Raw genomic sequence first — 16,091 nt, 5'->3', positions numbered from 1 at the left:
ACTCTTCTGCTTGATTATGTTTCCAATGTCAATCAAATGTAGCAAACTTTACACCAAAAATGCTAATTATTGCATACATCAGCAGAGATAATGAATTAGTTGAAATAATTTTGGATAAACTTATTGTGATGATGTCAAAATAGTCGACAACAAACTGAAACTGAAAAAAAGGCAGCAAAAAAGCATAAAAGCGTTTTCCCACAGACAGTGTCAAGGAGTATTAGTTTTGGTACCTAGCTGGAGACATCATAAACATGATAGACAGCTATCATGATATGTTTACACAGTAATCACAGGTGACAGTTAGTACCCAAACTGTTGAGGCGTCAACCTATTATTGTTTGCCTGATTCTCTTGCTTAGACCAGGGGTGAGGTTACCAGTGTTTTCATCTGTGAAAATGGAAGCAACAAATCAAATACGGGCTCCATATTTCCTCCATCTCAAAAAGACAAATGGAGTTTGCCTGCAGCAGTTCTTTGCACACGTAACAGTCACAGCTGTGCCAGACTGGTGCAGCAAAATAACTCACTACCTTAATATTTACAACCGTTGCTGTTTGGAACTAAATTCCCAGTTTTGCCTGTCAAGTCCATCTAGAATTACTGAGTTATCCCCACTGCAGTATTAAACTAAGAGACTCTGCCTAAACACTCCTTATATCATGGATGTCATGGCCCAACCACCAGAGAAACAGGAAGAGAATTTTTCATCTCAATTCATGTTGCTGCTAATATGCTTAGAATGGCCCAGCTCACTGCACTTTCTTTTAGAAAAAAATGAACTTGATTTGAGCTTCATTACACTAGTTTCCTTCCTATTTGCAAACAAACTGCCTGAACAGAAATAAATATTTGTATTAACATGTTTGCAACAACTAAAAAAATACATTTTCCTACAATAAACTAAAGAAACCCAGTGTCCTAGAATTTTTATGAAATCTTGTAACCCTTGCTCCTGACACAGAAGTAATCTTAGTTTTTACCCTTCCATATAATTTTCTCCTCTCCAGTACCTGCCACCTCCTGCTTCCTGCCCTGTAACCATCTCCTGTGTTCCACACTGTGCAGGCTTCCTCTCCCAAGCACTGTCCAGGCAGCAGGAAGCCCAAGTTCACAGGGACCCACCTGCCACAAAGTGTATGCTGAAGGGCCAGCTGGCTTCTCAGGTTGAAGGGATAACACCATGCACACATCACAGCTTCTCCCTCAGTGGGGAACTATTTGGGGTCTGTCTTTCCTGGTCAGCCCTTGGTTTCCACAAACATTTGTCTAGCAATGCCTTAGAGGCTCCTTCCCCTTAGCAAGTCTGCTGATGTCAGCTAATGTAGTTCAGAAGTTATGAATGGAGGCAAGTCAAGAAAATAATCTCCCTAAAATTCTTCTCCCCGGGAAAAGGAAGGACATTTATACACTATCAGTGAGAAAGCATTGATAACAAAGAAAAAGAAACCAGTAGGTGAGTTTTTAATACATTAAGACAAACCACTTTCAGAAGATTGCATACCTTGAAGACACAGAGCTGCTAGTTCAACAGCAGTTTCATACGGGCATTTCAGTCTTAAAAACAAAAAAACCCAAACTGTAAAAATCATGTCTCTTGTCAGTAAATTCCTCTTGCAATAAAGCTAAAAAGTAGTCTGATACAAGTAATGGAAACATTAACTTCCACAAACTACTAATGATATGAAACATCTACAATTAATTTTAACTTGTGTATGATTATTTCCTAAGTTGGTACATTCTGATTTCCATTAAACACGATACACTTCACCATAAAACAAGCTTCAACTAATAGAGACAGCATTAAATTGACTAAAGAACCTTTTTTTGCTTCAACACTGTTTTTTAGAACACACGGTTTTGAGATTTTTTTTTCTGTAATTAAAAAAAAAAAGAACATGTGTGCATTTATTGGCCAGGGTAAGACTACAAACACACGAAATATTTTTGCAGAGTTGACCTCAATAGGAAGTGTTGCACTTCAACTTCTTCCTTCTCTATTTTACCTACCATACTAAAAAAATATGGCAAACCTAGGTCATATTTTCAAGTCATAAAAATCAGGACAATTTTGCTCTCTTTATACATTTCCACCACCTGCTCAATCCATCAAAATTTTTACCCATTCTATTTGTCAATAATATTGTCATGATACACACTAAGTCCTTTATGTCTGTATTCTAAAGAAAACAAAATGCACGTGGAACTGTAAATCATGTTCAGAATCTGTGCACTAATACCATGACGAAATAAAAAGATCACACAACTAAAGTAAAATTTTAAATCACTAAGAAGTTAACTATTCTAAATGCTTTAAATTACAGCTGCAAGAGTAAAAAGGTACTTACTTCCCTGAAAGAATGTCTTGTCGGAGCTGTAATACAAACAGGTACCTGACAAATAAAAATTCAGAAAGTCAAAAGTATTTAAAATAACATCTTTCTAGCTCCACTCACTGGAAAAATATCCCAATTCAGTAATCACAACATTTTCATTAACTTGCTCCTGAAAAAAAGGGCCTTTGGGATTACTCAGATATACCCTGCAATCTTCAAAGATCCCACAGCTTTCACTAAAATCAAAGAGAAGAACATTTTTCACTGACTGGCAGTGTTCAGAACACTGTCCAAAGCCTTGCTGTTTAGGGATGTACTCTATCTGAGCACACACCACAGCAACCCAAATGTTACTGACACTCCAATGTTCTCCTAAACTGGGGTCTTTCCCAATTGTAGCGAGAACTGAACTACAGGATCTAGAAACAAAATGCAGTTAAAGGAATGTAGGCTTCAGGGCTGCCTTCTCAAACGTAAATACAGAACACAGAAGAAGTCCAAACTAGGCAAAAGGAAGAGTTCAAAATGAAATGTCACTTAAAACAGTAGAAAAGTTCTGAATACAAGAAACCTGAATTCCATAGAGCCCATACATTTATTTAGTAGGCCAAGTAGGAATTTACAGCCTTCAAACTGTCTGTAGTATTTTAAGCTGTGGCTAATCTTCAGTCCTCGGCATGTTTCATTGCCACTCAGAACTGGGCTTTGCTGAGGCATGCACAAATGCCCTAGGTCATGCAAGGAACAGGAAGTCACAGGCAGGCTCAGCACTGCTCTGGACAATGTGGGGTGAGCCTTGCAAAGATGAGTGACTCAAGTGAAGAAAGCATGAAGCACTACTGAGAGCCAGCCCAGTAAACAGGAACATAAACCTCTCCTATCTTGACAAAGGATGCTGGAAAGACAAAGTGTTTTTCGTCACAGAGGACGTGCAGTGAATGTGGTGAAGGATGAATATTCAGAATAGACAGGGAAACAGAAATTAAAAGGAAGATCAAGATTTCTCATGATACACTACAGCAGAATCAGATTTATCCACGCTAGATCTGTGTCACATCTGATTCACATACTTGGCTAATACCCTACTTGCCAATCAAATCTGAATGTTTGCGCGCACAGATTAACGGTAGACACGTATACTTCCTGTTCTTACTGATGTCCCAAATGATTCACAATTCCACGAACTCTTCTGAATTTGCAAGAAAAATCTGGGCAGTGTTTCTATCAGTGTCAGCTGGCCTGTGCAGTGCTGCAGCAGTGTTCTGGTTGGTATGACTTACTCTTGCTCCTTTTCTGCATGCAGGCTGACAAACATCAGTACCTCAATTGTTGCTACTCCAAATCAGCAAAATACCTTAGAAAATTCTCCACAACATTCATGTTGTGGAGACATGTTCCTCGGTTGTTTTTCTAACTAAACTAACTAATCAGGTCGCACAAAAGTGACAGAAGATGTCTTCCAAAATACACTGGATTTCAACTGTTTTTTTAAACTGAAAAAAGACAGAATGGGTGACAGGTTTCAAATTTCCCATTACTGTGCTAATTATGAGAATGTGGTGTTACAGTTGCACTAGAAATTGAAGTCTACTAGAAAGCAGATCTCCAGAAGGAATTTCAAATGTCCCCCACCCCCACCAGGTAAGTTCATAGTTACTGTTAACCATGATTTTTCTTCCACCTCTTACTCCCATTCCATTTCCACTTGGAATAATTTTCAGTACAGAATTATTAATCTTCACCTTTGACTCAACACACTACATGGAAAATATGAGACCCCCCTACCCCCTTAAAATTAAAATAATTAAAAATTCAAGAGTTAAAAAAAGTCTTAGATTCAAAATTACTCCCCCCCCCCCAAAAAAAGGCACCTATTTGTTCACTGTAAAATCAATTTCCAGCCTATTTTAATTTTTCTTATATAGTTTCACAGTGGTCTTCTCTCAAGTTTGTAATTAAAAAAATTGTTCACGACACTGAATATTTAGCTGACTAAAGTGTTTTTCTAATTAAAACAGTCTTCTGAAATGTCACCTTTCAGCAATAATTAGATCACAAAGCATGAGAGGTTAATACTTTCAGACAAAATGTCTTACTCGATCACAGCAATGATCACATAGCTCAGAAACCCAATCTCACAGTGACTAGGATCATATGCTTCAGAGGATTGAGCAAGAAATCTTGTGGTAGACAGTAATGGAATAATTTGACCACAGGGAAAATGCAATACTTGTCAGACATGCACTCGGATGTACGAAGAATTATACCAATTTCCAGAAAACATATATTATTCCTACTAATTTAACTGCATTTTCTCATTAGAGATGTCCAAAAATTATCTGGGTTTTTTGATTCTCTTAAGATCTTATACTCAGTTACATACGTGGCAGGGATTTCTGTAAGTTAATTATACATTGTATAGGAATATGCCCTTTTGGTGAATTAACACTGCTGCACTAAATTTATAATGGATATAAAGACTCTATGTCTATATCATAAGGTGGTGACAATTAGCTCTTTAATCTTGTCTCAGGCAGTGAAGAGAAACATGGTCAACACAGCAGATAGCAAAGGCGACAGTAATCATAGCCTGCAGGTGTAAGTTTAATGTAAACATCACAGCACATGAACTACAACAATCAACCATCTTTAAACACCTTGGGCCGATTGGGAGTACAATGATTATTGCCAAGCAAATTAGAAGACAAGGAAAGTGCCCTACGGTGATAAACAGAACAAAAGAAAAGATAAAATAACATTAAGATAGATGACTACTATACAAAGAAGACACAAGGTAAGCAGATACAATAGATAAGTAAACCCTTTCCTCCAGCTGCTCCTTTCCCAATTTTCAGAATATCCTCTAAATCACACCAGGTGCTACGAACCCCAGCAAGGTATAGGCCTCCAGAAAACAGCCCACCAGACTGAAACAAAAGACTTTCAGATACTCTTAAAGTGACTTTATACAATGCAGGCTTTATGCCTTTTGCTCCAGAGAATCATGGGGAAGCAGAAGCGATTCAATCAACTGGTAACCAAGAACTCAAGCTGTCTATTCCCACAATTCTGTGGCCTTTGTACCATTGTTAAACCATCCCCACGTTTCAGAGCAAGACGGACAAAGCAGGGCACTGGCATTTTTGCAGGACATAATGGAAAAAGGTATTAAGAGCAGCTGTCTCCCAGCTGCAGCTCCGCCCACCCAACGCTGCCTTTCTTTCCCAACTTCAAGAATCAAAACACAGCATCTCATAGACATTAAAACTCTCGGAGAGTCCTGTGAATGCTTTCTGGCACCATATACAAGAGATTACATTTCTCTGACAGTAGGGAAACACCTAAGAAGGCAGACAAAATGACCATTCTTAGTAAGAAAGCACAGATCACCTGCTTACAGTACCCCTATGTACTTCAGATGTCTTATTTACCCCTCTGCCAGTCACCCAGTTAACCACACATAGTTCCTACCTTGTAAACTCTTCATGAAGGTTGTTCGGTTCTGATGAATAGTACTTAATTCGAAAATGCAACGTGTACGGAGGTCCAACTGTACATGCAAAGATTTAAATGCGGAAAAAAGGTTTACACTAGTTGCAGTTCTGGTAAGGCAGAAGAACCAAGAACCACCCAAGAAACCCTAAACTAATTACATTTTTCAAATTCTTCGAAGAAGAATGTTTTTTTAAATTTAAAAATGCATGCAATAAAAAAAAATTAGACAATTAACATACTCCATGATACTCAATAATTCAAATTGATCAAGCAATAGTCCATTTGGCAAACACATTTTTGTCCAAAGAGGTGTGCCCCACAACATGCTGTTAATGACAGTAAGTTCCAGGTACACTGCCTATTGCTGGGCCCAGAGGGAGATAGAAGGAAGAGGGAAGGAGAGGGTGATACTCTTCGTAACCAGGCACAAACACTACTCCAAAAAAAACCCAAGCCCTACCAATAGATCATCTTTGATTTAAACACATGAATGAGAAAAGGTAAGATAAATAAGGTGAAAAGTGCTGGATAGAACTCTGGAAGGCACCCATGAATACATGAAAGCTAGCAAATTCCATGAAGTGGAGTTGCAAAAATTGTGTTTTCTAATGTGAGAAGGTGAATGCTACATCTGACTCTCTATGTAACACAGATAACAAAAAGTTACCCAGCTACCATGAGACACTGACCAATGCATTCTTATCTGCCTTAGCCTCATCTTCCAAACTAACTGCCCGCTGATATATTAATTGCTGGAAAAAATGAGTTTTTCACATTTTTCTAAGGTCTTCTGTAACATCGCATCAACACAGTGTACATGTGCCTATTAATGATCCTTCTACTAAATGACACACAGTTAAAATTCAAATAGTAAGAGCTTCGATTCTGTCTCCAAAGATAGCTCCTAGAAGACAGGTTATAGTACCCCAGGCTCACAGTTAGACACCACTAGTAAGGCCTGCATAGGCAAGATAATGACTTGGAAAAAAGAGCAGTGAGCAACACCCATCATGAAAGAGGAACTCTTCATACAGCATCTGCTAAATGCAAGGAAAGAAAAGTATCCTGTTGTGAGACAGATCTGTACAACACCCAACAAACTGTTTCGCTCTTTGGTGCTCCTCAGAACCGTGATTGGCCAATTTATTTTTTAAAAAGGCCCTTCACAGATTAAACAGACAAAAGCAAGCAACTAAACTAGTTGAAGGTGTTGTAGAATCACTGATTTTCCACAAAAAAAGGACAAAGCTATCACAGAAAGCACAGCTGCAAATCATTTAGTCACTTAAGGTAAAGTAGCCTGGAATGTGATGAAAAAGTGAGAGAAAACCAACCACCAAAACTCTACCCATAGCAGATATCTTTACCTTGTATTCTAGCAGGCTGACACCAACACACCATGAGGTGACAGCAAACCATTCTAAAGGCCTTTGAAGAACTCCACCATTTACAAAAATCATCTAGATATTTGAATACTTATAAAAAAAGAAAGACAAAGCACCATTGAAGCAATAATCAAGATCCATCTCTGTGAGGTCCTGCAAGGGGGTCAACAATTTTCTTGAAAAACAATGTATTTTAATGCCACAGAAGCAATGTTTTCAGTTGGCCAATGGCAGGACAGTAACAAAACCCATTAATGCCAATGCTGTACTCTACTCAAGCTTGCAACCAGATTATCAGAGATCCAGGAAGTACTTCCCTGACTTAGCCAATTTCCACAGAAAATGAAGGGGCCAAACTGAACCCTTCCATCCAAAACTACCTTTGATGAAACAGTAGCTATTTCAAAATTACATTTCACAAAACAGCAGGTATTTCTGCTAGTTTTATTTCTTATATACAACAAAAATAAAATAAAATATTAACCATATTAGCCAGTACACAATGAAATATTTTGCACTCTCTGAAAAAAAAAGCAGGAAATCTGTTCTGGATCAGAAGCAGTGACAGGAACTGCAATCTGTGTCCAGGCAACCTGATTTCACAGATCAGACTGAAATTACCTGGCAACCTCCTCTGCCTCAGACAAACAGCATGTGTTTAACAAGGGCTACTGCTTAATAAGTGTTCTTGCACTTAGATATAAGATAGTCAGCTAATTACCCATGAAACAAAAACTATTTCCTAAGAAATATTTATTCCATTAAAGGGCATATTTAAACATTTACAATCACGTTCAAATACTCTAAGTTCAAATTTTTTAGGAAGTAACAAAATAAACAGGCAGAGACATAGTACTTACTTTTTATTTGCTTCTTAATGAATTTTGAATGGTCCAACCAGTGCTAAAAAAAAGAAAATTCACATTTAAAAGCAGTTCCATTTCAAGATTTTGTTGACTCAAACTAATTACAATCAAATTTATCAGATAAAAATCTTTTAAAATGAAATACTGCCATATTTATTTTCTAAATTTCTGCACATTTGTGAAAGTGTTTTTTGGCACATTTAGCAACTTTTCTTCTTCCACATGGGAAAGCTTGATTTATAAATTCATCAGTACTGCCAAGGAAATCACTCTTCCAGAGAGGAAACCTCAAAATCCAAAGCCACAAAGCAGTAGTGTGTAAGGAAAATACCCTTTTGTCCCCAGGTCTAACTGTTCCCCAAGTGCTCCTGAGGGTAGCAGGCCAAAGCCCCAAGTTTCAGCCTCCTTTCAACCCCGTCTGATGGAGACCCTCCAGATCCTGTACTATTCTGCCTTCCATTGCTTCATAGCCAAGTTTTTTCAAGATAAGGATAAAGACTTAAACCTCTCTAAAAGCATTTGGAAAACACTGAAGCACACCTCTCCTCCCTTCCTCCCCTTTTTTAAACTAATGGCAAATGATCTTGAACAGACAATGCAATGATGACAAAAACATGTGCTTCCCAGCAAAGTTTATGCACTCTTTTGTCGGTGCAAGTTGCATCTACAGAAGAGTAGCAATAAACACTTTCTGATGTAAATTTAGCTTAAATCTTTGACTGCTTCTGCACAATGTCCTATGTAAGGCTGCAATCTGTTTGGAAGCAACTCAATGTAAATGCTTCTGTTACATAAGGTGATAAAAGAATTTTGGATTTCCTTGAAATAAACATTGTTCTATCTTATATATATATATTAAAATTATAAACTAGGTACTATGAAACAAAATCTCAGGAAAAAACAACACTTCTTCCTTCTTGCCTATTAAAGTACTCATGCTTTCAGAAAAAGGATAATCTCTGAATGACTACTTATCATTCCACTAACACCATGTTACCATGACTAAATAAATGTGAAAAATTATTTGTTGGATAGTAATGCTGGTATTTATTTACTAAGTATGTCCCAAACCAAGGCAAAAATTTATTTATCACAGGTATAGATGTGTACAGATCAAAAGTCTGACAACCTACAACCCTTCAGGTAAATAAATTTCACAAAAGATGCAGAAAGAGAAAGAGAAATGGAACAATTATTCTGAAGGTCGTTTTATTTGCATGAGACTGGCAGGACTCCCTTAGGTGAGGCTGCCAAGGAATCCATCCTTACAATCTGAGAAATCTCTACCAAAATGGAAATAAAACAATATAGCAGCTCATACAAATACATTCCTTAGAGTTGCAAGTAATTTATTCTGTCTCTACTTTGCTCTCTTATGAAAAATTACAGCTTTGAAATCACATTTTTGATAAGGAAAAATATCAACATTGAAACTTTGCTTTTATTTTTTACTGAAATTATACAAGTCTATTACTTTCACACCTCCAGGGCAGATTAATTTTTTATTCTTTAAATACCTAGCTACAAAAATGTCTTTCTGCTCAGTATTTATTTAGGCTAAAGATAAACCACTCAAAGGCAAATATACTGATTCCATTAGAAAAGTTTAGCTTCATGTTAAATAAAACCAAACATAAATAACATCTAAAATACAGCCCAAAAATCCTCCAATAACATTTCACCTGTGACTCCTGTTAGCACTGTGTTCTGGAACAAGAACAGCGCAACCTGAATCGCAATAATTTCCAATGAAATAACAGCTGATAGTCCCTTTCTTGGAATGTGGTGTTCTAGGTGCATTAAAACTCAAATTTAAGAGCAAGTTTCAAACTAATGATATGCAACTGTAAATACTTCAAATAGAGTTTAAAAATAACTAACAAGACTCCAGGAACTACTTGTGCAGACCGTTAAATGAGACTACAGCCTGGACAGGAAGCTATCCTCGCTCTCTGTAGCCAAGCAGCCAGTGGCAGACAGCTAGAGGAGATAAAACACAGCAAGCATTAAACTCATCTCTTTTCAGAAACAAGAGTGAGCTGCTGTTTTACCCCATCTCACACTGCACATCATGGCTCTGTGTGATACACCACCACACAGATCACAAAATACAGACACAGAGTTAGGGCATGGACTGGCAGTATTACTGGCACAGAGTTCCTAGACTGGTAGTTTTCATGCAGATTTGTGAAGCAACACTAATTTCAAAATCAGATATTTTGTGCAATTTCTGTGAAAATCAGCCTGAATTTCAACACTTCTTTGCCTCAGATAATATACAGTGTGAAGAAGCCCTCTGATATCATACCTGCTTTCCAAATGTCCCTCTGAGCTGAAAAAAATTCATAGCACTCTAGTTAAAGCCAAAAATAGGTTTGGGCTTGGCTACATATTGCTTGCTATCTCAGTAACAGGGAAGCGAAAGCAATGAATTCCGAAGTCTCACAGGAAGCTAAGTAAAACCAGAGGAGACTTTTGTTCTCTCAGCACCTAAGACTGTAGCTCTGCCTATCTTGTGCTCTGGCTAAACAACTGTACATCGTTTCAAGATCTGGACTCATTAAAGAAACTTAACTATGGATCTCACAGCATAGGATCAAGACTGAACACACTCATTTCAACTATACAATACTGCATTTCCCATATCCACTTTGGACTTACAAGCATCAGTGCAGAAAAAGGAGGAAGAAAGGGATTAATTGCTTCAAGACTGTGTTATGATAGGAAGACAGTTTCTAAGCTACTTTGCCCACACTAGGGGAAAAAAGCCCATAACCTGGTCAAACTGCAAGTAATCAAGACTATGATTATTTTAGAACAGAAGGAGTAGTTCAGTTGGAAGTGACCTACAATGACCATCTAATCCACCTGCCTGACCACTTCATGTTATTAAGGGCATTGTCCCAATGTCTCTTAAACACTGACAGGCTTGGGGCAACAATCACCTCTCTAAAAAGCCTGTTTCAGTGTTTGACAACCCTCTCAGTAAACAAATGCTTCCTGATGCTCAGTCTAAACTTCCCCTGATGCAGCTTTGAATCATTCCCACGTCCTGTCACTGAATAGCAGGGAGAAGAGCTCAGCACCTCCCTCTCTTTTTCCCATCCTCAGGAAGCTGTAGAGACCACTGACTCCTTTAGAGACCATTATCACCTTTAATTCTGTCAGGTAAACTAGAAGGTCAAATGCTGGATTAGCTTCCATTTTTTCCTCTGTAAACTCAGTAAAATTTCTTTGCTCTACCAAATGAATAATGTTTCCTATAGTATTGACTGATGTAACATGGTAGCCACTGATTGGGATTCATATGTTGAAAACACACTCCAATCAATTCCACATGAAAGAAACATCATATAAAAAAAAGATTTCTTAAAATACTGAAAGTACGTATTTATCTCAGCATGCTCTCCTGTTGATCACTCATTTTATCCAAGTGAAGAAGAAAAAATAAGTACCTCAACACTTCCTAAGTGGTACCAGCCAGTATTTTCTCAGAACAGACATGCAGCAAGGGAAGATGTATTTGTGTCAAGATACAGCAGATAAACTACAGCTGCTAGAGCACTCTATGTAAGAACGACAGTGAGTGCCAAATGAAGACTGAAAGGAGGATTACCACAGGTCGACACAAACCCACCACACACCTGATCTTTGCAAATTCCACCGCCTCTCTACTTGCTTCCTAAAAGAATGAAAACTCCTTGTCTTGATTTATACAGCCCTCAAAGGTGACCTGAAAAGGAAAGAAATTGCATTTGACCCTTTTTGCTTGGCTTTCTTTGCTAGTTTAAAATGCATGAAGGACATCTTGAACAGACAGTTCTCCCTTATGCTTATTTATATATTTAACTATCAGTAAGAGAAAGCCCATTTTTACTGGAAGCTTTATTTGCTCTCTGAGAAATATTCCTTAAATGCTTTCTCATGCCGTACCTGGAGGTACAGGAGAGAGAGCCATGCTCAATGCTCAAGTTCCAAAAAGAAGATGTGCTAAACAAAAGTTGGCACCTTTAAAACCAAAAGTCAATTATCCCTTCAACTGTTTTCTTGCTTTCTGGTTTCCTAGGCACCTGACTCCTACCAAGCTCTCTGCCATTACCCACATGACCTTCTAAAGCAGAGAAGTTAAAAATGTATGTATCACATAGGAGGAAGGAATCACCAAAAAACAAGTCAATAAAAACCCTACCCACCAAACCACAGTCTGGAAACTTCTCTACACTTACAGAGTTAAAAAAGAGCAAAGGAGCAAAAGCCCTTTCCTCTTTTCTTCTGCAGGTGACCTTTTAAATATTATTATAGTAGTAACAGAAAACCAAATGAACCCAAGAGTTCACAACTTAAACCAACAAAAATATTGTTCTCTACACTCATCTAAGTTTCCCTGATCCCTCCTAGAAAGTTATGCTCCTCTTGAAAATGAAGGCTCACCTGACTGGTGACTTCAGCTGCCTACGGAAAGGTTGTAGAGAAGACGAAGATCAACGCTTCTCTGAGGTATTCCATGACAGAAGGATGAGGGGCACCACATCCAGGAAAAGTCACAGCTAGACAAAAAGACTGTCACTATGAGGCTTCTCAGAGAGAGCACAGGTGTCCAAAAGAACTGTGGAGCCACCATCCTTGAGGGTATCAAACATGATTGAACAAAGCCCGGAGAAATCAGATACAGCTGAGGCTGCTATGAGAAGGAGCTTGGACATAGACACCCCCTTCAACTGACAAGACTTGCAGGCATCTTTCAGGATGCTGCTCTGCAATCTCATCTATCCGACTTGAAGGTAAAAAAAAAAAAAGGCAATGCACCTCCTACTCAGGTAGCATTCACATCATAAGACCAAGCCAGGGTTACTGAAGTGAGTAGTTTGTGTTTGGGCTCAGATGAGACCAACTTTTCATAAAATACTGGCAGGTTCTTTCTACAAGAGTTTCAATCTCAGTGGGTCAATCTTGTTTTAAACCCTCTTTGGATACTGCTGTCAGCATCTTGTTGAATGGAGCCCAGGCACAGTGGTATAGTACCACATCAACAACATTGGACGTGTGAGGACCAACCCGACCAACGCAGGCATGGAAGCAGCAGTTCTCACACCACGTTCTGTCTTGCCCTGTGAAGGAAGACAGTCACCTTCCACAAGTTAGAAACAGTGAGATATGCAAGCAATGCTGTCCAATGGCAGAAGGGCAGACGCAGCTGTGATAAGAAAGCTCTGGCACAATTGTGATCTGGGGAAACACAAGGCCACAGATGCTAACTCCAAAGCCCTGAGGGCACTGGTAGGCCTTAATAGCCTAACCAGCCCTATCTCAGACCTCCAACCACATATCGTGGTATTCATGAAAGCCTAACCTGCCCCAGTCTGAGTGAGCACGGAGCCATCTCAGAAGCATCCAGATACATAATGGGGTTTAACTGTAGTCCAGATAAACTACACATGCATAATGGAGGGCTATATGGACAAGCTTCAGGACCATTATTCTATCCTAATTCACATACATGTGACAACCAAAGAATATTTTGCTTCATACCCATGATGTGATAGAAAAGAAATTATATAAAAATTATATAAATTAAATAAATTATATAAAAACAACCTTGCCTTGTTTAGCATAATTCTCACTAGATTTACTCTACAGACAATGAAAGTTGATGCCACTCCAGATCAATTCTAGCAATTAAAAGCAAGCTATCTTTAATTTTGAAGCCTGTCTGCAAACAGTCAAAAATAAACTGAAAGTATTTGTAACAAATGGGAAACAAACCTGATTAAATCTGAGGAAGAAAACTAAGAAAACCACTTCAGCTTATGCTCCAACCATACACAAAGAGAAAAGAAACCATCAAAAACTGTCTCCTGCCCTGGATAGACTGAGGCTTGACTTCTTTACACTTAGGAGAGAGGTGCAGAAACATCACTGACAGACAGTGTCACAACCACCTGCCCTGTATGGCTGCTTCGCAAGTCTGTGTCAGAAAAAAGGTCCTCAAACTTCCTGAAACAGCAAGTGCTACCGGAAGACTGAAAACTGGAGGTGCTCTGGGAATTCTTAAGTGTTTTGGAGTCTCCTAACAAGTGTTCATAGACTGCAATACAGCCTTGATCAGCCACATCTGGAAGCCTTCCGCATTCATCAGGTGTTCTGCATCACTACAGAGTCAGCCACATTGCCTTTGTCCAATTACTGAACGGGCATTCGTAACACTGTAACTATTAGAAACTGAAGCATTGACTGCTACAGGATATTGTACAGCTCTTGGGACTCTCCACCTGTGACTGGTATTTGTTGCTCTGGGCTACAATTCACAGACACATATCCTGCAACAACCCCAGTTCCAAAGTTCTCATCATCCAGAGAACAAGAAAGATTCAGGGAGGGGAAACTGAGTCACAGATGAATTTCACAATTTATTCATGGGAAAATAGTATGATTCTACCAGAAGCAGAAAAGGAAACACTTTTGGTATTATCAAAATATTTACCAGTCTTCCTTCTTCCCCACATCCAGCGTATTGAACAGTAAGGCTTCTCCCTGTTTTGTTCTACCTAATGAACACTTGTTATTAGACTACTGAGAAGTACATAAGGTAAAAGACTCCCAGACATCACACTATGATGCTAATTGACCGGTTTGAACCGTTCATTTTTCCATATCCTTCATATCTTAAGAAGTCACAGCAGTAATATTAAAACCAAGCAGTTGAAAAAACCTGATGTGAATGACAACGAGCCTTTAAAAGAAAATTCAGACAGATACAGCAGCAGTCATGAAGCACCAAGTCCCTACAAGGCCCTGACTTGCTGGAACGTCCAGGAATCTCATTCTTGATGTGTAGAGGAAACAAAGGCACTCATACTATTCTTCGTTGTCCAGCTTGCTTGACCCCCAACCCACTGCACTATTGAAATCCTTTGTCGTGAGCCATATCTGATCCTGACTCTCCCAGAAAAACCTGGTCACAAGGATACCTTCCACAGAGGTGAGGATCTTGGTGTCCAGATCAGTGCGTCCTGACACACTGCTGCTGGTTAGGCTCAGTCTGGGAAACACAGTTCTTGCCATGTTTTTTCCCTTCTGTTTTTATACTTGCAAATGCTTTCATGAAAGCCTATTTTAGCTACTACACACTCATCTCGTCCATTGTCTTGTCACCTCTTGCAAGAAATGAGTCAAAACCCAATTTAGGAATTGGTCAATATTAAGAAATTCAGATGAAAACAGCATTTGCCAGGACAATTCACTGCATGTTGGTCCTGGCTCTCATCTCCCCAGAGAATCCTGGTCCCCACCATAGCCATGGGCACTTGCAGGAAGCACAGGCTGTCCTCACACAACAGTCTTGCTGTACACATGGTGTAAATCCAGTGCTTCCTAACGTGCCAGATACATTGGGTGCACACACATCCTCAGAATGGCTGTAGAGTGCAGCTGGGAAAGGCTGTTCCATACGACATTCTTTAAGCCAAGAGGTCTTTGTGACATTAGAGATCAGACATAAAGGACTTAAACAACTTAGAGGATCACCGAAAGAGACATGTGTGAGAAAAGTGGCATTTTAATTCTTTTGCTTCCATGCATTCCCAAGGATTACAGAGGCTTATTTGCACACAATAAAAAAAAAAAATTGAAGATTTATCTTAAAACTTCTTTCCCTGAATTACTCTGTAATTATTCTTGTGAACAGAAACAAAATCATGAGGAAAACAAGCAAATTCCAAGCGACACGACATGGGCAATCCTTCTGTTACAAATTCCTGAAAAACAGGAGGGGGCTGGGAGGGTATCCATGTTTTGCCATCACATGATGGAACACTGGAACAAAGAATGCAACTGTAGAAATGGAGCTATCTATATCTTGAGAGAATCCTAAAATATGGAGCTTACAAGGAGTTGTTAACCACAGAAACCCTTTTTCTTAAAATGTTTTGGAATAAGAGACAAAGACAGAACACTCCTGGACAGAAAATGAATAAGAATTAGCTACCAGCAGCCAAAAATAAATGTCAAC

At 38.8% G+C, this 16,091-nt stretch overlaps 1 protein-coding gene across 6 annotated transcripts in view; it reads right to left on the bottom strand.

Moving 5' to 3' along the window:
- EPB41L4B (erythrocyte membrane protein band 4.1 like 4B) overlaps nt 1-16,091 on the bottom strand; it is a 170,556-nt gene that overhangs the window by 97,964 nt on the left and 56,501 nt on the right. For all 6 annotated transcript variants that reach the window (XM_027680162.1, XM_027680180.1, XM_027680191.1 and 3 more), the window contains exons 3-6: nt 8,078-8,120; nt 5,809-5,887; nt 2,350-2,394; nt 1,506-1,558 (exon numbers count right to left, since the gene is read on the bottom strand). In XM_027680162.1, the coding sequence (XP_027535963.1) occupies nt 1,506-1,558; nt 2,350-2,394; nt 5,809-5,887; nt 8,078-8,120 (220 nt within the window). The remainder of the gene's footprint in view (nt 1-1,505; nt 1,559-2,349; nt 2,395-5,808; nt 5,888-8,077; nt 8,121-16,091) is intronic.

The sequence above is a fragment of the Neopelma chrysocephalum genome, unplaced genomic scaffold (assembly GCF_003984885.1).
Source record: "Neopelma chrysocephalum unplaced genomic scaffold, ASM398488v2 Primary Assembly neopelma1_22b, whole genome shotgun sequence".
NCBI classification, from domain to species: domain Eukaryota; kingdom Metazoa; phylum Chordata; class Aves; order Passeriformes; family Pipridae; genus Neopelma; species Neopelma chrysocephalum.
The sequence above is the reverse complement of the archived record's forward strand: the minus strand, read 5'-3'. Positions and strand labels throughout refer to the sequence as shown.